This window comes from Diabrotica undecimpunctata, chromosome 8 (genome assembly GCF_040954645.1).
Source record: "Diabrotica undecimpunctata isolate CICGRU chromosome 8, icDiaUnde3, whole genome shotgun sequence".
Lineage (NCBI taxonomy): Eukaryota > Metazoa > Arthropoda > Insecta > Coleoptera > Chrysomelidae > Diabrotica > Diabrotica undecimpunctata.
The window spans coordinates 112,236,866-112,262,087 of NC_092810.1; the positions used below are offsets into that span (position 1 = coordinate 112,236,866).

The 25,222-nt window shown below is 34.5% G+C and overlaps 1 protein-coding gene across 1 annotated transcript in view; it reads right to left on the reverse strand.

Annotated features, from left to right (window-relative positions):
• Positions 1 to 967: 967 nt before the first annotated feature.
• The window catches only part of CycY (cyclin Y), a 43,253-nt gene continuing 18,998 nt past the window's right edge, over positions 968 to 25,222 (reverse strand). Inside the window, exons 2-3 of the mRNA XM_072540763.1 lie at positions 16,407 to 16,840; positions 968 to 3,859 (exon numbers count right to left, since the gene is read on the reverse strand). Coding sequence (XP_072396864.1) covers positions 3,474 to 3,859; positions 16,407 to 16,840 — 820 coding nt within the window. The 3' untranslated portion in view covers positions 968 to 3,473. The remainder of the gene's footprint in view (positions 3,860 to 16,406; positions 16,841 to 25,222) is intronic.

Here is a 25,222-nt window from a genome sequence, read left to right on the forward strand (position 1 = left end):
TCCAATTTCAACACCTTAGGTTAGGTAAGATCGTTTTCATGTTTTATGCATATACATGTGTACATACTTACTTTATGAAATTCGATATTTTAAATATATTTTTGATATAGTGAATTTTACAATTTTTTATTTTTTCATGATATTTGCACTTTCCTGTCTTATGAATATCTAATTTTTGTTTTTTGGGGATTCAAATATTCTAAAACAGTGGTGTGCTTTTTTTGAAGAGTTATTCCCTTCCCTGTTGTTTTGGTGTATCTTTCTTGCGTTTCTCACCTCTATAAACGACCTCGCCCATGATCTACCAGAACTGAGCAACGATGCATGTGAGTCACATAGTGTATCGGTGTTATAAGTTTACTTCTTAGTAATTTAGATCACTATGTATGGTATACTACATAGCTGAAATCAAACAGTAGTCTATGCAGTGGACATAAGCCGTTTCTTAGCTCCAAAGAATGTGAGGACGGTGCTATGGACGGGAAAGGTTATTGTAGGTATTTTGGAATGCCAAAGGGATATTCGTGATTGATTGACTTAAAAACGTCAAACTGGAGAACTCTACTCGTAAGTTCTAATGTAGCTGGAAGCAATCATTCATGAAACAGATCCAACTTAAATAGGAATAAAATAGTTTCCATAAGAACAACGCGCCTACTTGCAAAATAATCTTTTGACTATCCGTAGTATTCACTGTTGGACTTTGCTGATTACCTTTGTGTCTTTTTTGCCAATTGGCATATTGTAAGTGCCTTCTTACTAAGCGAAGACAGCTTTATTGTCTTTACAAAAAATTGCATATTATAGCCGAACAACTGTGGTACCTCGAGTGAGTACCCGCCCGACAAAGAGATTTAAATTCACGAGCCCTGAATGTTTACGCTCAGTAAGTTGACGATCTTACCACTTCCCCACCAAATCAGTTTACCTTTATATTAATACGAAGACTGATCACTAATTTCCAAGACTTTTTCAATTTCCCGACGACGTCCCAACAGAGCACAGTGTGATTGATAGTAACGATTACCACGATTTAGCCTAAGCTTTTCTGTTTTTTTCAATCTTCAATTGCTTTTATTTTGTGAAACTATTAGTTACAGCTATTTTTGCTTGTTTTTAGTCCTTTTTCGATATTTTCAAGATTAATTTGTGTCGCATTGTGTAAAACTGGGTAAAACTTTTATCGAAAGTTATCAATACTGCAAGATATGTTGGTGGACGAGTGCTTTCGGTAGAAGGGGATGGTGTATTATGATTTCTTCTCTCAAGATGAATCGTTTTTGTTATGTTCAAATACTAAGAAATTTGCACGAGACTGTGCAAAAGAAAGATTCGATGCTGTGACAAGTTCATTCTGCGATGATCATTCGCAAGTTCCGTATAAAAAACTACATGGGTATCATCACTTAGCCCCTTTACTCACCAGATCTGAGACTCTTGACTTTTCTTGTTTCCTAAACACAAAAGATCTTTGAAAGAGCAGAGTTTTGATGACTAGCGACTATCTAATGTTAGGAAACTTCTAGATCTAGATCATTATTTAGGAATCGTTGGCTAATATGGATGTTAGTATTAGGCCACTATCTAATATTTTTATATGTATACATAAATACGTTTATTATCCTGTAAAATGTAAAAAATATCTGGAGTTAAATCAAGCATCTTGAAAATATACATATATAATAATAATAATTATAAAAAAGAAAAGCAGATCTTTAGTAAAAAAAATGTTCATCTAGGGAATACTTTGGTAGATCATTGGAAGCATGAGAAGCAAATAAAATTTAAAAAAATACTCGTGTATATTGTAAATTACAATTGTGTACATAAATAAATATAATAAAACTGTAGAAATTACAACTACAGAATTTGGTATAGTGATTTTATCGGGTTTGAAACTATGTTTCTAGTGATATTTTACAACTATAAAAATATACTTGGTTTGTAATGTTTTAATTTATACATATAATTACATGAAGTATGCTTATGTGTATTCATACATATAAGTCAGACCATTTTGCTTAAGGTACGCGCGCACTTCACCGAACCAGCCAGAAATGAAACTCACCACGACGATCAGCAATTAAATGTCTTGTATATTCAAATGAATCAGCGCGCACTTTTCGGAAACATAATACATCGACTCACACCGCCAGGCGTCGAAAACTCCGGGTAGAATATTTTCGCGTGTAGCGGTGCGTTGCTTGGTGACTTAGTGAGCGCTACCACAACGGAACGAACCGGAAAATGTAAAATACTTACCTAAGGGTTACTATACGCGTTCTTGTTTTGTGAGATCAGTTTTTATAAAAGATAACAGTTCTGGGTATTTTTCGTAACTCATTCTGAAGTGTTGATAAAATTTGTCTTGATGATCGAATAAATCACGAAATAAATTTCAAGCACCCATTTATTACGCTTCGTTTTTGGATCCGTTTTCCATGAAATATGCAAATCCACTGACTGAGATGAGGAAGTTTTGCCGGTAAATGCGCATTACGACATTTACTTCCGAACTGTGGACGTCCGTAGCTCATCGGAAAGATACTGGCCTTATAAGCCAGAGCGCACCAGTTCGAATCTCGGCCCCAACAACATTTTCATTTCTATAAATGATACGAGCAGTTCACCGTGCTTCTGAGACAGATAAAGTCGCCCATCCTCCTGAGGTAGTCCGCATCGACACTAGCTATTTAAAACAGGGTTAAAAATGCAATTGGCGTCGGAACCTGTCCGAAACAAACTCCCCGGCAGAAATGCCATATGCAATTATTATTATTATTATTAATTCCGGACTGTAGCGGTACGTTCCGTTGCCAGCCGGTTCGGTCAAGTGCGCTCGTACCTTTATTCGCCTATTCTAGCACCATATGCCTATAACATATTCTTAAAGATGCCTCTCCATTTAAGAGAAACTGAAACCCGTCCATTGAAGTTGTAAAGGAAAATACGGCAATTATTATGAAGGAGCTTTCAAAATAACATAACTCAACACAAACGCAACTTTTTACATAAGAATTTATATTTGATATTGAAAAACCTTATTTATAAGTTTATAAAACTGCATACCCATCACAAAAAATGGCAAATCACGTTTTTTTAAATGATGATAAAAAGAGAATACCAAGACAAAATAACTATATCAGAGACACATTTAAGACTGGATAAATATGGGTACAGCGCAACTTTAAAACGAGGTGTAAAATTTGTATTGAATAGAGGTAGATATTAAAGGAGAAAAGTGTGAGTAAATACTATTAGGTACTATTAGCTCAATACTTTGGAATCAACGGGGGTTGTCAAGTTGTTACATACCATGTACGTATATACTAAAAAATTACAACCAAGTAGTTGTGGTTTATTACTGCTTTTTTAAAAAGCATCTTTGTTTTTCCGTGAATTGTTTACAATTGTGTTACAGTGAGAATGCTTCGAATGCTTCTTAAGAATTATAAAAAGGAAAATAACATAAATCACGACAAAATGGCGATGGACCTTCTCGCTGCCGTACCGTTCGTCAAATTATCCAAACTGGACCATTTCTTCAAGCCGTTCTTGATAGCTTCTTGGGTGTATTTATCCGCCATTACTCTGGACATTGCTTCCAGTTTCTGCGCTCTTTCTATGCTCAACGGTTCACTGGGGAACGTCAGATCGTTCGCCTCCGCTAAAGTTCGAAGATCGAAGTAATATTTGGCATAGACACTTGAGGGTACGTTAATGTTAAATTGGAGCAATTCGAGAAACTGCCTCTCTAGTTCGTTCATGTCTTCTACTGTTATGTCCTTCAGTATTTGGCAGTAGTCCACGTTCCAAACGGCTTGGTCGTCCCAAACTTTGGAAGCTAATAAGATTGCACCTAAAACATGATTTCATTAAGCAAAACTAAAACGTTAGCTATATTTTAAAAAATATAAGAGAAAACTAAAAAAAATACGACTGATCACTGTACAGACTCTTTTGTAACTACTTTTGTAACAATTTATACATATAATCTAAATTAAATCTACATCAGTATCCGATAGTAATAATAACACTTAGACCAATATGCCAAATGCATATATTATGCAAATATCGGAGGATTTTGCATATTTATACAAAAAATTGCATAAAATGCATAAAAGTTAATTTATTTCGAATTGCGGATTGCAAATAATATTTATCTAACCGTAGATAATAGTATGACTAAGTAACTGCAAATTCCAACGTTCATTTTATTTCAATATTTCAGTCTTTAATATTACCGATAGTACCTATAGATACTACCTAGATTAGATTAGATTAAGAGAGGTGGCCTTTCGGCCTATTCCACTGCGACCTTTTCAGATCTATTGTGGTCCTCTAGTCCTAGATAACATTCTCTAGCCTGACCCTTTTTATAAAGTCTACTAGCTTTGAGACTGTACCTTCCATGTAGCTATTTGCCGGTGGATTTTCTTCTCCTAATACAAAGAACCGCACATTTGCCAGACTGTCACACTGACATAAAATGTGCTCTGCTGTTTCTTCTTCGAGGTGACAGAATCTGCACAGGTCATCATCTGATAATTCCATCAGCTTCAAGTGCCTATTCAGCTTACAGTGCCCTGTTAGAAGACCTACTATGACCTTGACTGTTTTCCTGTCTTTGCTTATTAGGTCTGCCGTAAATTTTGGCGAATGTTCTGTAATGAACTGTTTCGCCTGTCTTTGTCCTGGTGAATTCCTCCACGATTCCAGAGATTTGTGAGCTACCCACTTCCTTGTAGCCGTTCTTGTTACTGATTTAGCAACTCCGCAGAAGGGTTCCGGTCCAATAAATGGCAATGATGAGCCTTGTTTGGCCATTTCATCTGCTTTTTCATTGCCCTTATGACCCTCGTGCCCCGGTACCCAGGCTACCGTAACCTTGCTACGGTCTCCTAGTTTATTTAGGGCACACACGCAATCCCATACTAGCTTAGAATTGACCTCTACAGAATTGAGTGCCTTAAGCGCTGCCTGACTATCTGTGAAGATGGCAACTGAACAGAACGTTCTTTCCTGCCTTTCTATTTCTTCCACGCAGTGATGGATTGCAGTTATTTCCGCCTGGAAAACTGTCACATCCTTAGATAGACTTACCGGGAAATCTATCCCTTGATTTGTCCCTACTATGCCGGCTCCCACACCCTCCGATGTTTTTGAGCCATCCGTGTACCAGGTAGCAGCAGCTTGTATGGGTACACCTTTATTCCAGTCTTCCCTGCCTGGTATCTTAATTGTGAACTTATTGTTAAAGCTATATCTCGTAACTGTTGCATCGATAGGTTTCCCCATCACAATATCGGCTTTTAACTCCTCGATTAGCTTTCTGTTGTCAGTACCATGCATCTGGCTTATATGTCGCTGACTATGGATTAATCTGTGCATCACGGAATTGGCTTCGCCCTGTATAAAGATATGAAGTGGTGGTAGATTCAACAGGACTTCCAGCGATGCAGTAGGAGTTGTTTTTAAGGCCCCCGTAATACACAAGCATGCTAGCCTTTGTGTATTACCTAGCAGCCTTATTGCTCCCACTTGCTGCGTCTTTGTCCACCACGTCACCGAGCCATAGGTTATCATGGGTCTAACAACCCTTGTATATAACCATAGAGTCATTTTGGGGTTAAGTCCCCAATTCTTACCGCACATTCTTCTACATCTGCCCAAGGACATAGTAGCTTTCTGTGTGGTTTTTAGAATGTGAGTATTCCATGTAAGCCTATGATCAAAATATACCCCAAGGTATTTTGTTTCTTTGGCAAATGAAATCTCTGTTCTTCCCAGCACCGGTGGTTTTAGGCCTTGTAGTGCTGTTTTTTTGGTGAAGTTGACAATTTGTGTTTTCTGAGCATTGACTATCAGTCTCTCTTGTTTACACCAGTCGTCAACTATATTTAGGGCTGCTTGCATTCTCTCAGACACTACCTGAGCAAACCTGCCCCTGACAACGATTGCTATATCGTCAGCATATCCTAGACAATAAAAGCCTTGTGTGGACAGATTTCTGAGGAGATCATCTACCAAGGTTGCCCAAAGTAGAGGGGACAGAACTCCTCCTTGTGGACAGCCTCCACCTACTTTTGCTTTGATGGTTGCTTTACCCAGAGTGGACATTACTGTCCTATTCTCCAGGGATGCCCTTATCCATCTGCATATTACCGCAGGTGCGCCTAGTCTACTCATAGCCCCTATCAAAGAGCTGGTGGTAACATTATTAAATGCCCCTTCTATATCTAAAAAAGCGGCCATTGCTATCTCTTTGTCTTCCATTGACTTTGAGATAAGCCTATTTAGATCATCCAACTCAGAGTCCGTAGATTTACCAGGTTGGTAGATATAGATACTACCTAATATTCTTGGTATTATTGTAGCAGATAACCGATTATAATTCCGTAATTAAAGGGTATTTCAAAAGTTTATTGCATGGGGTATGAACAGAATTGTCCTTTTGCAAATCATTTTGCTCTCAAAAGTAAAAGTGAAAACTTAAGCATCGTCAGTCAAGCTTGTTTAATTTGTTAACTATTTTGATTTTAAAATGCCGAAAATTAGAGTCGATACTTGAATTAAACCTTACAAAGAGGTATCTATGGATATAGACAAAGTTTATTGTTCAGTTTGTGGCAAAATTGTAAGTACTAAATATTGAATATTTTTCTATATTTGATGTATAAATATATATATTTTTATCAATTGCTGAAATATCAGTGACTGCCATGCAATAATCGTGCAGTTCCTTGAATGGAATTTCTTCGTTCGAAGCTTCGAATAAAAAAAATCAAAGAGATTCGTTTATGTAATTTTGTTGTGAACCCAATACAAACCGATAATGTCCTATTAAAGATTGAAATAAATTGTTAGTCGAAAAAAAAAAATTGCATGTGAGTTTTTTAAAAATCTGACAACTGCAAAAGTATAAATTTTGTGCAAGTGAAATTTATAATTTAGACAAGACAGGAGTTACGCCTGTGCACAAGCCTCCAATGATATTAGCGCAAAGTCGGAAAAATCACTTCGGAAGAAGGGGCCTTAGTAACTCTGTGTTGTGTAATATCTGCAAATGGTACTTTTATTCCCCCATTTATGGTTTTCCCAAGAAAAAAAATTATCCCAAAAATGTTACAACACGCTCCTCCTGGTTCTGGTGGTTCCGCATTTTCTACAGGTTGGATGACTTCGAACACATTTTTAGAATGTTTGGATCATATTATTAAACATACCAACTGCTCTCCTGCACTGGACAATCATGAAAGCCATTATGCAGTTGATGTTTTAAAGAAAGCAAAAGATAACGGCATAATATTATTGACCTTACCACCACAGTCATCGGCTGCAGCCTTTAGTTATTTCCTGCTTTGAACCCTTCAAATCATATTACAACAGCGCATCTGACGAATGGATGATTAATCACCCGGGTACACCTTTATCAATTTATAACATAAGTGAAATTGTTGGTACAGCATTTCCTTTAGCCTTTACCCCTACTAATATTTTAAAAGGTTTTCAGAAAATGGGAATTTTTCAGCTGGATTCCAACATTTTTACAGACCAATATTGTATGATGTCTTACGTCACGGATCGACCGTCTGAAGTTGCAACTTTACCAAATCCAGAACCTGAAAATACTGTAACAAGCCAAGCAAAAACTCCGCCCAAGTCGTCCACTGAAGTTCTTATTGTTCCCATAGAAAAAATATCATTTGATTCAAATAAAATTAATACTATTTTGAACCCTATGATGTACTTCCAGTAGCTGGACCTTCTCATTCTAGCTAGAGCATCAATATTAATAACACGTGAAGTCATTAGGCCTTATCTAAAAGCACCTCCTAGAAAAAATACCGCCAAAAGAAAGAAGGGGAAATCACTAGTACTTACAGACACTCCAATAAAAGATAAAATAGAAGAAGAGTATAGACAAAGAAGAAAAAAACAGTTAAAAGAAAATAAGAAACAGAAAGTCACAAAACAAGTGTTTGGAGCATTACAAAAAATAGAAACTTAATAAAATAAGAACATATATGGTGTCGATTTATTACCTAAAAAAAAGATCGGGATAATCAAGCTTTGAAGAGTCCGAAACAGACGATGACATGGAATGGAACGCACGTTGTGATGTCGAGGACAATGATTTAGAGCCAGATATTAATATTGGCGATTTTGTTATTGTGAAATATCCTACCAAAAAAACTGTTCGTCATTATCATTATACTGGATTTGTTGAAGATGTTATTAACGGTGAATATGTGATCTCCTTCCGTCGTAAAACATTGGGTAATACATTTACATATCCCAAAAAAAAAAAGATATTGACATCATAAAACAAGATAATATTGTTAGGATTTTACCAAACCCTAGCCCAATAGGTTCAACGGAACGTTCAGCAAATCAGCTACAGTTCCAGTTTGATTTTTCTCCATATAAAATGTTTTAAATGCTTTTTGTAATATTAATTTTGATACAAATAATTTTTTTTAGAATATATAAGAATAGATAAAAAAACTGATTAGCAATTTAAGATCATATTACAAGATGCTGACACCTCAGTAATGACTTGTTTTATGGAATATCAAAATGCTCCTGCCGATGTAAATCTTAAGTAGTAAAAAATGTATTCCAAAAGGTTACATTCACTAGAATGGTTAAAAATATTGTCTCTAAATATTCTACAATTAAATTGTATGTTTCTAACATCCATACACTTGGTAACTGACTTTATTATACATTCATACTTTAACAGCAGTAACTAACACAAATAAACAAACAGCAGCTAATTATAATTAACGTTATCTGATCAAATGATAAGGATTATATAGGATAAATATTAAATTGGTTAAATACAGTGTTTAATGGGCCTATGACCCTGATAAACTGATATTGGTAGAATCTGGAATATTAATTTAACATTTTTTACAAAATTGTTCAACATTTACTTTATAAATATTATATTAATATGGGATTAAGCGACAATTAATTGGTTGTAATGGAAGGGCGTAGGAAAATTGGGGATGCAAGGGATAGTGATGCGCAATGTATAGCTTCTCCTATCCAAATGTCACCCTCACCTGCCCGCGTGATGATCTTGATTATGGTCATCCGGTGCATCCTGTTAGAAAACAAATGAGGCTCTGACGTCCGAGTGATTGCCAGTATAACCAATCCCCCACTTACTGACCAACGGCTTAGAGCGGATGAGTTGGTGACTGGTAGGGCATTCTTTTGTCCTGGGGTTGAGAAATCGGCCCCGAAGGCGGATGAATCAACAACTAATGGTCAACGGCATAAGAATGCAGAAGGCAAAGAAGAACCACTGCATTACCGGCTCATAGAGCACCCCCAGGAAAATCACCATAGAATTGACACTGCAATTGCAAACCGTTACTAATCATGGAAAGCGGAGGCCAAGATTCGGCAGAAGAGGAGAAACATATTTATACCACGAGGCCTCTTAGGTCGTACACATGCGAAAACCTCGTGAAGAAATCCTAAAAAGAAAGAAATCTAATTTTAGAATGTGCACATGGAATGTTAGAAGTATTTGCGGCTGGGAAACTTGACAACGCAATTCAAGAAATGAAAAGAATGAAAATAGACCTACTGGGAATCAGCGAAATGAGATGGCCAGAGTCAGGAACATGTAAAAAGTGTATTATATTATTCCGGTAACAGCACAGAAGACCCGTATCACAAAAATGGTGTAGGTATATTAGTAACATCAGAACTGAGTAAATATGTGACCAATTTCGTACCAGTCTCGGATAGAATAATATTACTTCAAATAAATATTCAACCATTTAAAACTAACGTACTTCAAATCTATGCCCCGACTGCAGATAGAAAATATGACGATGAAGTCGAGAAGTTGTATGATCAGATCCAAGACATCTTACAGAAACTTAATAAACACGAAATTTTATATATTATAGGCGACTTCAATGCAAAAATTGGGGAAGTCGACGAGGTCAGACTGTAGGTCCTTATGGTCTAGGACAACCTAACGATCGAGGACGGAGATAGTATGAATTTTGTAAAGAAAACGATATGCTCATTGCAAACACCTGGTATAAACTACCCAAGCGACGACTATACACTTGGAAAGCCCCATTTGATGATGGCAATAACCCTGAGTCCTCAAAAAATCAAATAGACTATATACTTGTAAATGAGCGTTTCCTAAATGCCGTCAAAAAAGTCACTACATTTCCTGGGGCAGATATTGGATATGATCATCAACTACTTGTAGCAGATATTAAACTAAGGTTAAAACGAATTCAGCGATAAAAACCAAAAACCAATGTACTTAACTTTGACGATATAAACATAAAACATAACATTAAAAAAGAATTTAACAATAGAATAAAAAACATCGGAGAACAACTAGAAGATCCAGAAGAACTATGGAGTGAATTTAAAAACCAAGTTAATGAAATCTCCATTAAACAATGATTATAGAAAAAACTTATCAAGAAAAATAAATGGATGACAGACGACATCTTGAAATTAATGGAACAACGTCCACTGATAAAATCTAATGAAACAGAATATAGACACCTGCAGAGAAGAATAAAAAAAGAGATCAAATTAGCCAAAGAAAAATGGATGAGAGAAAGGTGCGACGAAATGGAGGATGTAATATCTAAACACGACTTATTTAATATGCACAAAAAACTAAAAGAAATGAGTAATATATTTAAAAAACGAGTTCCCTCTGTACTCGTTGACAATAATAACAAAATTATTGTAAATAAGCACGAAATAAGAAAATGGCAGCTGTATATATCAGAGTTGTTTGAAGATGACAGGAATAATATTGCCGAATTCTACCAAAACTGTACTGACGGCCCAGAAATTATGAAATGCGAGGTAGAACACGCTATAAATATTGCTAAAATTAGAAAAACTTGTGGTCCAGATGATACACCAACTGAATTGCTGAAACTGATAGAGGATGATAACATAAAAGTAGTAGTAAGACTTTTTAATTCAATATATAACACCGCAATGATTCCCACAGATTGGCTCAAATCCATCTTTGTTGCAATACCTAAGAAACACAATGCGAGAAAATGCTCAGAATATCGATTAATTAGCCTAATGAGCCACACTCTTAAAATTTTCCTAAGAATACTTCACAACAGAATAGACGCAAATGCGAGGAAGATCTTGAAGATACCCAATTTGGTTTTAGAAATGCTATGGAAACCAGGGAGGCACAAAGGCATTCGATAAAGTACAGCATGTAAAATTAATGCAAATACTGAAAAATATCGGAATAGATGAAAAGGATATTCGTGTCATTAAAAATTTGTACTGGAATCAAACTGCTATCGTAAAAATTGGAGATAACTACACCGATGAAATCTCCATACAACGAGGAGTCAGACAAGGTTGCATTTTGTCGCCAACATTGTTCAATGTTTACTCGGACCAGTTATTTAAAAAGGCACTTGAGAGACAACCATAGGGAATAAAAATCAACGGGAAACTACTTAATGTGATTAGATATGCAGACCATACAGTAATTCTGTCAGATTATATTGAAGGTTTCCAAATTCTGATTGATCGTATTCACGATGTAGGAGAGGAAATGGGCATTAAAATAAACTCAAACAAAACCCACATCCCGATGCAAAGCTTCAATTAAACGGAGTCAAAGTTGAGAAAGTTCACAAAATGACATATTTGGGAACTGTGATAACGGACCAACTAGATCCAGATATAGAAATAAAGCATAGAATAGCAATGACTAAAACTACTTTTATGAAAATTGAGTCATTTCTTTGCAATAATCATCTCAGTTTAGAACTAAGACAAAGAATGGTTAAGTGCTATGTTTGGTCCGTACTTTTGTATAGTGCAGAAGTGTGGACGCTAAAAGTATCGATCATGAACAAAATTGAAGCACTGGAAATGTGGGTCCACAGACGAATGTTGAAGATACCTTGGATAGCAAGAAAACTAATGAAGAAGTACTAAGGAGCGTCAACAAAGATAGAGAACTGTTAAAGACTGTTAAACATCGAAAAATGTCTTATCTGGGACATATAGTAAGGGAAAGTCGATATAAAATATTACAGTTGATCCTTAAAGGCAAAATAGAGGGCCGTAGAGGTGTAGGAAGAAAACAAGTTTCTTAGTTAAAAAACATTCGTGAATGGACACAGATATCAAATGCAGGACAATTATTCCATATTGCAGAAGATCGAGAACCCTTGGCAATGATGATGGCCAACGTCGGATAATTCTGATATGGCACGCGAAGAAGAAGAAGGAAAATTCGACACTAAGCAAGTAGCGATGAAAATTGAATGGCAATTTTGAACACCAGCCCCGAAGCTTTTATAAAATCTAACTTACGTATTTGCTGGGATCGTAGTTTATCCACCATACAGATGTAGGAAAGTTGTATTTTATCGATGATATTGTAAATATGGACAAATAGGTATTTGAAGATATTAGAAGAATCTCTTTTATCGATTAAAGGAAAAAGTTTAACATCAGAGAAAGATTTTGTCTTCCAACAGGACAGCGCAGGTTTTCATACCTCAAAAAAGAGTTTAAAATGGATTGAAGACCATGGCATACCACTTCTGGAATGGGTTTCTAACAGTCCCGACTTGTCCCCGATTTGTGGTACGAAATGAAAAAAGTGTTGAGGAAACATCCTGCCAGGTCAGTCAACAAATTGAAGGAAAAATTTCAAGAAATATGGGATTCATTTACACTAGAACTTTGTTAGGACTTCGTAAAAACTAAGCCTCATACAATTTTGGATGTAATTAAAATTAAAGGAGATGTCACTGAGTGGTAAACTTTCACATTTTTTTTGTTAATACAGTAGACTCCCTCTATAACGAGAACTGAAATGGCAGACTAATTACCTCGTTATAAGCGGATCTCGTTATATCCAACAACAATAATACTGTGCATACATATGAATATGTAGTTTTCTAAAACATTAACTTTCTATAGTGAAGCCATTCGGAGCAATATAAGATTATATAAAAAAACTGTATTCTGTAAATCTGTATAAAGCGTATTTTCAAAAATAACATAAACTACTGCGTCTGCAATTGGAAGAAGTCTGTCATTTTTGACTGCTTTAAATTGTCTAGTATTATCTATCATATTTTCTAAAGATGAAACAGTTTTATGCTTCTTCATTTGCGTTTTTTCTTTGGATAAAGTTTCTGACAACCTTTAAAACACTTTCCACATCTTGTCTATTAGGACCTATATTATTAGGTGTGAATGGTCAACCCCCTACAATGACACTTGTGAATCATAAATTGTAAATTTCCGACTAAGAATCATAAATTGTAAGAAGTTTATTGTAAGGACGGCAGTTAAAACGGGTATTTATTTATAGCTACGGTCGGGCCAAAACGTAAAAAAACACGTTTTTCAATCTTATTTTATCTCGTTATAAGCAAATTTACCTCGCTATAGAGGGTTACAGTTCAATAGAAATTTCACGTTACATCTAATGTACCTCGTTATAAGCGAAAACTCGTAATAACCATGTTCGTTATAGAGGGAGTATACTGTATTACATATTCTATGAGTTTTTTAAATTTGTTCTTATTCTGTTGAATTAATTGTATTCATAATAAGTATATTAAATATATTTTCTATAATTATGGGAATTCAAAATGTTGTCCGATGCATGAAAATTTTAAAGTTTATGCTGGACTTTCGTTTTTGTTATCTAAAATTTAATTTTCTTTTCAATAAAAAAAGTAAAGTTCGTGTAACCTTCTGGCTAAGGTCTAGTGTTAGGGTTTTCAGGTCGCGCAAGCGCCCCTAACATGACTCGACTACTTCCGTAGCCGGGACCGACGGCTTTACGTGCCCTCCGAAGAACGGTGGCAGCTCAGTTAAATTAGAAATTGAAAATTTTGTCGGTGCCGGGTTTCTTTTCAATATAATGTTGGACCAACTGATTGGGCAGGGGAGCGTATGTCAAAAATTTAAAAGAAGTTTGTTTTGTCGTAATATTACTTTATATTATAATATGTAACGTTAAAAGGGGGATAAGAGCTTTACTTACTTTTACTAAGAGAGGGAGGGGCGTAAATAATTGTAGTAAATCTTTTTACGACAATCATAACTGAGAAAATTGATTTTTACAATTAAATTAAATGTTCAACCACCATTATTCACTTCTTAACAATAAGCGAGGCGAGTTTGGAATTCTCGTACACATTTTGTATGACCTCGGGGGTTATTTTGTTAATTTCTTCCGTTATCCTAACTTCTAAAGCAGCAATAGTACCTGTTCTGCTAAACATTAGGGAAAAAACTTTGGAAGATAATAAAATATTGGTCAAAGAGCCAAATAAACAATTGATATGAATCTAGTAGGCTGCTGTCATTTAGGTATTTAAAGTTAATAAAAGACGTCAGTATAATATTTGTGCGCGTATTAAATTTAATTATGGCTCATTTGTCCGAAACTCAAAGAATAGACATTTTAATAATGATTGATTGTGGTAATAAAACAAGAACTCAAAAGGAGGTTTGTGAAATGTTTAATAATAAATACCCTGGTCAACAAGTTTCGCAATCTACAGTTAGCAAAATTGAAAAAAAGTTTCGTTATACTGGACATGTAAAAAATATTGAAAAACCAGGCAGAAATGTTAAATTTACTGATGAAAAAAAGTTAAATGTACTTTTAGAGATTGAGGAAAATCCGCATAAGACAACTCGAGAACTTGCCGCCGTCAATGATGTAAGTAAATCATCTATTTTGAGAGTTTTGCACAAAGAAAAATACCACCCTTACAAAGTTCAGTTGGTTCAGGACTTAAATGAAGATGATCCTGATAGAAGACAAGAATTCTGTGCAATGATGATGGACAGAATGAACACAGATTTGCAGTTCATAAACAAAATAGTTTTTTCTGATGAAGCGACGTTTCATTTAAACGGAACGGTTAACAAACAGAACTGTAGATGTTTTAACAGAGAAAATCCTCACTGGGTGTGTGAGACTCACACGCAATATCCTAAAAAAGTTAACGTTTGGGCTGGTATCATTAACAATAAAATTATTGGTCCTTATTTTTTTCAGGGCACAGTTGATGGTGAGGTTTATCTATTTTTTTTGATTAAATTTTTAGTGCCTACATTACGAAGATTTTCTCCTAATATTAATGATCCAAATGAGATCATCGATATATTTACTACGAACAAGACCACCGCATTTTGCACGTATAGTTAGAAATTATTTTAACAAGGTTTTTCCCAATAGGTGGATTGCAAGACGTGGAACGATCGAATGGCCGACTAGATATCCCGATTTGACTCCTCTCGATTACTTTTTATGGGGTTATTTAAAATCTAAAGTATATTTAAATAGATCAAACAGTATTGCTGATTTAAAAGTTAGGATAACGGAACAAATTAACAAAATAACCTACGAGGTCGTACAAAACGTTGTACGAGAATTCCAAAATCGCCTCGGTTATTATCAAGAAGTGAATGGTGGCCATTTTGAACATTTAATTTGATTGTAAAGTATACTGAAAAATATTTTCTAAATATTATGTGACATTATTATCTTCATTCAAGTTTTGTGATAGACATTATCAAAATTTTACATCTTAAAAATCAATTTTCTCAATAATGATTGCACCAACCTTAAAAATTTTTATATTGCTGAACAGAGGACTAAAATCAATTTCTAACAAAGTGCCCTACGACACCCTTTATTATGTAAAATTTTCGAGGGGTGCTTATAATTCAAAGGGGGTGCTGGAAGGGCATAATATTTTCATACTGTATATAGTCAATTTGAGAATAAAAATCAACCTGTTTCAGGTTTTTTTCACATAGTACATAATGACGCTAAAACTGAATTTATTCCATACATATGGACCGCATGGTATAAAATTTTTAGCTCGGAGCCTTGTGAAAGAAAATTTAGTAATATGTCCTCTGATACCTGAGCTGAGTGTTAATGAAGAGCATAAAGAAAAATTAACGAGGGATTATGCTTTTTGCACACGGAGGAAAAACAGAATTTTTTTTTTAATTAAACTTATATTTATTTAAGTTAATTTAGATTATTTTGACATTTTTGATTTTATCAATGAAAAAAGTAAGTTTAGTTTTTTCCCTATGCTATATTATTTAGTAATTAGTGGTACAATAAAACATAAATAACTTAACTCTATCTAATTGTTTCTTAATCAATTATAAATAAAAAAACATCGACAATTCGGAATTAAAAATTATTTTGGAATCAAAAATATAAAAATGTTTTTATGTCTCATGAATCTCTGACGCACGAATTATCGTTATTCATTTTTGGAGCGAGATATTCAAGATTAAACAACTATAACATTTAATATTATATAAGACTACAAAACTATAATAATTAAAAAAAGACTTACCTAAAACTATTCGTTTCCAATTTGAAGGTTGAATATCTAATTCAGCATAAGTTAACAGTCTTTCTAGATACACTAAAGTAATAATGGCACATTCAGCAGTCAACTGAGCAGCATTAAATAAAGTTCTCACAAACTTATAAATCTGTTTGTGTTCGGGATTATACTTATCATAATCATCACTAACACCATCTCTTGTTAAGGGATGCAACTTTTCGTCAAAAATGTCGATTTCTCTTTGAGAATCCCTATTTTTTATGTGATAGTAGATCGCCAAAGCCACACATTTCACAGTATTCTTCAGGTTCGGTTGGGATACTGTACTATCGTCCAAATATATCGTTGAACACGAACTACTTTTCTTTAGGGGGCGTAAATCGGCGATTTGATTCTGACTTTTTCTTCTGATCATGCCATTCTCAATGGCTGTTTTAGACCTGTAACAAACAAAGGTGTAATTAATATTTCGTTTTTTACTAGCGCGTATAAAATGACCTCATTAAAACTTAATAAATGACAAGAATGGTCACGTTATTAAATTGTATGTAAGTGTATTTTAATTATATCCATTATCCATTGCCTTAAAACTCGGCACATGGTTTAAAGGAAAACCCTACGGAATCTGAGTCAATATGTTACAGATCATCAAAGTTATAAATAACATCAGATAGTGAGGGCGTACTATATTAAAGCTGGGCATAGAACTCTTTTAGAACTTATGTACAAAGATGGTTTAACTTGGGGCCAAACGGTAGAAAATTTGCAAAAATACATTCTCGTGCTATAAACTGTTGTTAGATCTTAGGTAGATTAGTTAAGTTCAGTATTATGTCGGGTCCTTCGTCGATACTTCACCACGAAGACGAACAAACTAAAACATGATTTCATCATATATTATTTTCTACGCTTTAGCAGATGTATAGTGATTATCAATATTTTCTTATTCCACAGTGTGAGTCTATGTACGAGGTTGGTGATAGCCCTCTACTTTCCTTGTTCACCAGTTTTCTCTGCACCATTAGCCTCTTTATATTGTAGGTACGGATGATATAACCAAAGAATGGTACTACCATTTGTGTTTTTCCATATTTTGATGAGTTTGGATATAGCTGTTCTGTCCATCTGGATACGCCGTCTTATTTCATGTTCGTAGTTTACTTTCTTATTTTGACATTACCCAGATTTATAAAATTGTCGATCACTTAATACTAAGCAATATTGTGATCTCTATTATACTTTTTCAAGTTCTGTCGATAATCATTATTTGTGTCTTGGTTATATTAATTCGTACTCCATGTTCCCCAATCTCGTTAATTTTTTAAGTATCAACGTAAATCCTTCATCAAATTGGGATATAAACACTTTTGAAACCTACAACCCTACCTATTGAAATGTCTCGGTCCCTTTCACTCTCCCATTAATCAGCATTTTCCGTTCATATGCGGACATGTGCCTCCTCAAAATATTACCAACTACTTCTATTCTAGGTCTCTATAACCGAGTTTTTCCCAGTTACTTTGGCCCAGGTATTATTTGACCATTAAAGGATGCCCAGGTCTTTTTCAGTCCAATCCAGGCTGAAAGCTAGAAATATTCATTCTCCTGTTAACATAATCACACCAGATCTATTGATTCCATTATTAGAAATAACGGACATTACGCATTAATGCACCCATCATATCATCCAGATTTAAACCTGATAGAGTTTGCTTGGGCAGCACAAAAAAAAAACATGTTGGAACACGAAATGTAGATTTCACTTTTAATTTTATTCAAAAATAATCGGATGAGTTCTTTGAAATATTTTTCATAGAAGAGTGGGAAAAATTGTAGACAAAGTGAAAATTATTGAAGATTTCCAGAGATTTAATTATTGTTCAGGTTTCCAGCAATCGAATTCTTGCGTTTTCTCTGAGTCGTAATTACTGTACATGATCTATTTCACTGAATTGTCTAAAATCTGCTTGCTCCGAAGTTTGGTAGGACCCAAATTTGTTGGCTAGTGTATTTGCAATAATTTTTGTTAATATTTTGTATATCTATACAGGAGACTAATTGGTCTACACTTTTAAAAAGCTGTTTTCTGTCATCTGTATTGAGCAGTAATATTATAATTACGTTATTCCAATTTTGTGGCATTATCGACTCTTCTAGAAATTTGTTTTATACTATTTTTTTGTTTTTGATTCGTAAAGCTCCTCCTTACACTATTTCTGGTAATATTTGGTGATAATCACTCCTTTAGAGCTACCACATAAAAAATAATTCCATAAAGGTAAGATAGCGAATGGATATTGACTTCAAAATCAATAATTTCGTCAATTGTCCTATCGTACTTACGGGATTCTTTCCATGTAACCTATCCATCTTAGCCTGGATGCTTTGGTCTCCACTGAGATCTGGACCTGCTCAGGTTCTCAATACATGGTCACTTCTTTGTTACTTTTTATACGTTACAGTTTTTGCTCATGAACGGCTCAGTAGACCTATTTTAAAATCATTCTCTCCCATCTATGTAGTTGATCTACATCTTTATTGTAAAAGTCAAAGTTTCTGCCGTATAGAGTACCTCCGATGTTACTATTGCTTTGTTTGATTTTTACCTAAGCAGCCGAATTCATCATTCAATCTTCGCTTATCCACTGCTGGACATAGATCTCCCTCATAATTTTCTATCTATTTCGATCTTGTGCCTCTTGCATCCAATTCCTATGACAACGTTTTAGATCGTCAGTCCAACGTGTTGGTGGACGACCTCTGCTTCGGGAGCCATCATCTCTTGGTCTCCTTGGTCTTGCCATTATTTCTTCTTCGATATATTCTCTATACTCGAATGCGTTAAATCGCCTTGAGAATAACGCCCAATATTGTCTTTTATTTTTGCTGCTTTAACACCGCGAGGAATAGATGTTTGACCAGATATTTTGGGATACTTATGTTAGTTAATCATAGTTGTTCAAAGTAGATTTAAATTAAATGCGATCGAGCGCTTTTTCGTAGATAATCTACGGAACTACGATACATCCATGTGCCCTTTTGATTAGTTGTAAATTTAGTATTTATTATATTTTGAATTATTTGTACAATATGTATATCATTTTCATATGGTAAATAAAACTATTTGTAGAATGATTACAAAATATGAATCATAATATGATTAATCTTGTTTTGAAAACATGTACATGTACTTCAAGTTTTATATCATATTTTTGTATTCTAATGATCTATGATCTATAGAAAATGAATAAGATGACACATTAAAAACTAAGTTAAACCCAGTATTTTAAGGGAATACAATGTATGTCTATATTCAAAATATTATGATACACACTGACAGAACTTCCCAGTAAAAATCATGAGTAAACAATTATTGCAAGATCTTTATTTCTACTTATAAATACTTCTCAGAATACCAGACGGATGCGCTTAAATTAAATATTGAGCAGTATTTTACGATAATTAGTTAAATTAAATAATTTTTTTTTAAATTCGATAAATATTTTGTGCCAAAACTTTTAGGATATACGTTATGTAAAATAAAATCAAAATAAAAGATGTCTTAATTTTAAACAAAGACAATTTCATGATTACTGACTTTTATATAAAAACAAAATTTAACCTAACGATAAAAAATATTAAATATAAACTTCTATCTACAAGAACGCTATTTTTTACTAAGTAAGCTATACAGGGTGTTTCAAAAAGGTATGTCATACATTAAATCACGCATTCCAGGGACAAAAATAAATTGATTGAATCCAACTTACCTTAGTACAAAAATGTACATAAAAAAAAGTTACAACCCTTTGAAGTTACAAAATAAAAATTGTTTTTTTTGCATTATCTCCTTAACTACTTGACATTATGTAATAAAAATTGACACGTTACTTTCGTGTTCTGAAAGCATTTTTCATACAAAAGAAACAACAAAATCTAAGCGCACAGAAAAATTTTAAGGGGGGTGTGCAGCCCTAAATCCAACCAAACTTTTGAGTACGTTCAAATCAAATGAATTTTGTGGCATCATTAGTTTAACACATTTTTTTTAAAACTTTTTTGCCTCTCACTTTTTCGAAAAACTAGTTTTTTCCTAGTTGGCCATACTATTACAATTAGTTTCTACGGATACAATAATTACAAACAGTTCCATCAACAATAGTCAATAATTTGAAGCTATCATTTATTGTGTGAATAAGATTAATATTAAAAATTTTGATATTACAATGGCCTACATATTTCAGGAAATGGCAGATATGCATTTAACTTTGGATAAGTTGGATCAGATTAAATTATGATTTCAATAAACTATCGGGAATATCGTAGGTGAATGTCAAGGAAATAGTGCAGCAGCCGCAAGGCGTTATGCAGTAAAATACCCCAATCGAAATACACCCGATAGACGATTATTTCTGACCATTGATCGTCGTTTACGGGAAACGGGTACAATCCAACCGCAAGTTGCTAGCAATAGTGGTCGTCCAATAATGGATGCAACTGATAAAAATATTTTAGAAATCATTGAAGAAGTCCCTGGAACAAGTACAAGGGTAATAGCTGCTCAACTAAATGTTCCTCACGTAAGGGTTTGGAGGCGTTTGAAGGATCAGCTGCTTAAACCCTATCACTTAACAACGGTTCAAGAGTTATTGGTTGAAGATTATCCTAAAAGAATTGGATTTTGTGATTGGTTGTTAATGGAAAACACTCGAAATGTTAATTTTATTAGAAATATTTTGTTTACCGACGAGGCTACCTTCAGTAGAAATGGAATAACAAACCATCATAACGAGCACATTTGGGCCGACGAAAATCCTCACGCCAAAAAAACGTCTCATCACCAAAGGACTTTCAAAGTTTGGGCAAGAATTGTGGATAACAATCTAATAGGCCCAGTATTTCTTCCCAACAATTTAAATGGTGATAATTATTTGCAGTTCTTGGCAAACGATTTACAAAAGTATTTGGAAGAAGTGAATATTGCAATAAGGCAAAATATGTGGTTTCTACAACATGGCGCTCAACCGCATTACAGTAATGAAGTCCAGGAATAGCTTTACAGGCAGTATCCTGGTCGGTGGATTGGAAGGGGTCGTGACGCACCTATTTCTTGGCCACCTAGAAGTCCAGGTCTTAACCCCATGGACTTTTGCTTTTAGGGGTTTATGAAAGAGAAAGTGTATTCCGTAACAATAGAGGACGAACAACAATTGAGGGTTAGAATAATTGAAGCTGCAAATCAATTTCGTCAGAAAAATATGATTTTTCAGCGCACTCGGTTTTCCTTATTAAAACGATACCGAATGTGTATTGAAGAAAATGGGGGTCATTTTGAACATTTATCGTAATATCATATTTATACAGGTTATAGACATTTTTGTACTTGTTAATTCATTTAAGCCATTTATTTAGTTGCACGTAATTTTTTAAAGGTTAATGAAAAGGGCCGTAAATCAATAAAAACTGATTTTTAAAAAAAGTGATGAGGCAAAAAAATTTTTAAAATAATGTGTTAAACTAATGATGCCACAAAATTCATTTGATTTGAACGTACTCAAAAGTTTGGGCGGATTTAGGGCTGCACGCCCCCCTTAAAATTTTTCCGTGTGCTTAGATTTTGTTATTTCTTTTTTATGAAAAATGCTTTCAGAACAAGAAAGTAACGTGTCCATTTTTATTACAAAATGTCAAGTAGTTTAGGAGATAATGCAAAATAACAATTTTTATTTTGTAACTTCAAAGGGCTGTAACTTTGTTTGTGTACACTTTTGTACTAAGGTAAGTTGGATTCAATCAATTTATTTTTGTCCCTGGAATGCGTGATTTAAGTTATGACATACCTTTTTGAAATACGCTGTATATGTGTTGCGTTACTAATAGTTCGTCTTGTAATTGTTTTTTATTTCCAAGCATCGCTCTCTGTCATCTTGTGTTTGAATATTAACCCATTTCAAATAAAATTGTTTCTACTTAGTAGCCAGGTCTTTTTATATCGTTGTAGTATGTTGCGATATAGTTGCTGTGCACTTTCATGAATTTGACTGTGCAAATTATATTGTTTATATTCTATCATTAGGTCACTGTTTTGAAATATTTCAATTAGTCATTCACGATCTGGTTCGCACACAATAGGTCTCCTAATAGTATTCTTTCAATTTTCCTATTTTTGTGATTTCTTCACTGAGTTATTCAAAACATTGTTTTACTGTGATAAGTTTATCGTCAGATACTGCGTATACTAGAATAGTTACTAGCTTCTGAAGCGTATTGATTTTAATTAGCAGAGTTCTGTCAATTATATTTTTAATCTTTTTTATCCATTTAGGTTTTTTGGGTGTATCATTACGGACACTGCTCTTTTGCTCTTTGATATTTTGGAACTTCACTTTATATGTGTGTGGTTATTTATAGATTCTGTGCCAAATACCTTGTTCTGTCTCACTCAACACTACCAAATCCAAATTTAATGGTTATAATTCCTAGACGATTACTCCTAGTTTTAGTCCTACTTCCTGTACATTTCAAGTATCAATGTCCAATGTTCAAAGTTGTTTTTCGTAGCCTGTGTCGTTAACCACGTGGTGCAAGGTAGTCGACCTGACGCCTTAACCTCTTTTACCTGGATGTTGGTAAGTTTTTGAAGGGATCTTTCTTTATAGTGACTCTGGACCTTAAATGCCAGTATCTCTCAATTTGTTGTATTTATCTCCAGAAAAAGCGATGCCACTTCCGTCAAATTTATCTTCATCTTCGTTATGGTCTTACTAGGGAGAACTCTAATCAGGCGTTATCGGGCCAAAAAGCTGGAATCTACGTGGAAGGGATTAAACCACTTGCCCTGATAGGACTGTTCCTGAGACGTCGCTACCCGTACCCGTTTGAATTACAAGTATGAGGCGTATAGAAGCCTTTGAGATGTGGGTTTTTCGAAGGATGTTGAAGATTTCTTGGACAGAGCACGTGACCAACAACGAGGTGCTAAGAAGAATGGGTACTGAGGGAGAACTCCTAAATATTGTAAAAAACAGAAAAACGAGTTATCTAGGACATATTTACAAAGGAGAAAAATACAATTTCCTACGACTTATAATGGAAGGGAAAGTGGAAGGAAGAAGAGGTCCAGGAAGAAGAAAATGCTCCTGGTTGAAGAATGTAAGAGACTGGACAGGCATGGACACACATTCGATACTGAGAACAGCTCAAGATAGAGAGCAATTTGCTGTAGTTATAAATTGATATAATATTCTTGAAAACTCGAGCAAAATTAATTTTCGGAAGAGATAAAAAAGTTAGAAAAGTGTCTTATCAGGTGTATTAAACGAAAAGGAGATATCATCAAATGAAGAAAATTAACATTGAAGCATATTAACTTGGGAAAGGATCACTCCTGTAGAAAAATTTGACTCTGCTGAAATTTTACTTTCGAATATTTGTGATTTCTAATTTCTTGGATTTCTTCATTTATGGGGGTACATTTAGCAAGAAATAAACACTCCAGAGCGGTATTTACAGATTTACAGAAAACGTGTAATAACACTCCGAAGTTTGAAAGTCTTTTTGGAAGTCAGTCGATATGAGTTGGTCACGAAGGCTCAGTTTGCTTCGGGGAAATGTGATAAAATGGGAATCTCCCTTGAAAAAAAAAGTAGCAGACGTTTAAAAAAGGATAATGAATGGAGAAACAGCCGAAGATGCCGATTCAAATTAGAATGTAAAGAATAGAGACTGTATTCGAAGAATTTAAAATCGGTCAGGTCGAGTATTTACTCAATGATTGTGACACAGAATTCGATAAGCAAGAAATTGTTAATGGAATCAAAAACTTCGCAATCACATAAAAGCTGCAAGAATAAATGAAGAGGCCAGAAATTGGACTACATTGAAGATGGCACACTTTATTCTTGATGTGAACCTGATGGAATCCGTTCCAAATGTCTTTGTAACAGTATGTGTCTCTATTGTTTCTAATGAAAGGAGTTTTTCAAAATTGAAACTCATAAAAAGCTATTTACGATCCACGATGACCCAGACCCGGCTAAATAGTTTGGCAATGTTCTCGATTAAACGTAAAGTAGCAAACAACATTAACTTCGACAACGTAATTAAACAATTTTTAGAAATAAAAATAAGAAAAAAATGTTTGTAAGTGAAAACTATGAAATAAATTAATGTATAAATATTAACAAAATAATATTGTGTTATTAATATTAACCCTTGCTTTAATGTTTGGATAATGAGTAAAACCAAACCAGATTAATTCAATTAAAAGTAATTTCTAGCATACGTATAAATTTTATTATATTTTATCTTTTAATTCAGTAACCGAAGAGAGGGGCCTCTTCGGTTACTTCCGCCCCGGGCCTCCTGAATTGTAGCTACGCTACTGAGCCGAGGGCATAAGAATTTCAACTCAAAACATGGCTATTTCCCTACGAACGAGGCCAAGCAAGTCAACTGTCAAATTAGTTGCCACAAAGCTCCAATTATTAAACATTTACTTAAAGGTTACCATATTTTTTTAATTCATAAAAATTTTTTTGAAAACGATTTCCGGATGAAAAATCGAAACGTCAAAAATAAACGTCTTTTTCTTCTTCCTCTTTATAAGCAATTCTGCTTGTTCATTGGCGGATTAATACTTCTATGGAAGGTTATCACTCCATCTTTTGCGCGGTGGTCCGATACTTCTTCTGCCGATTGGTGACTTATCTCTTGCTATTTTGACGTCTCCGTCCGGCCGGGGTCAGAAAGCCCAGCCTGTCGTAAGAGGCGACTAATGGGTAGGAATCGGGAGGTGGAGAGCCGTCGCTTGAGGTGTCGGG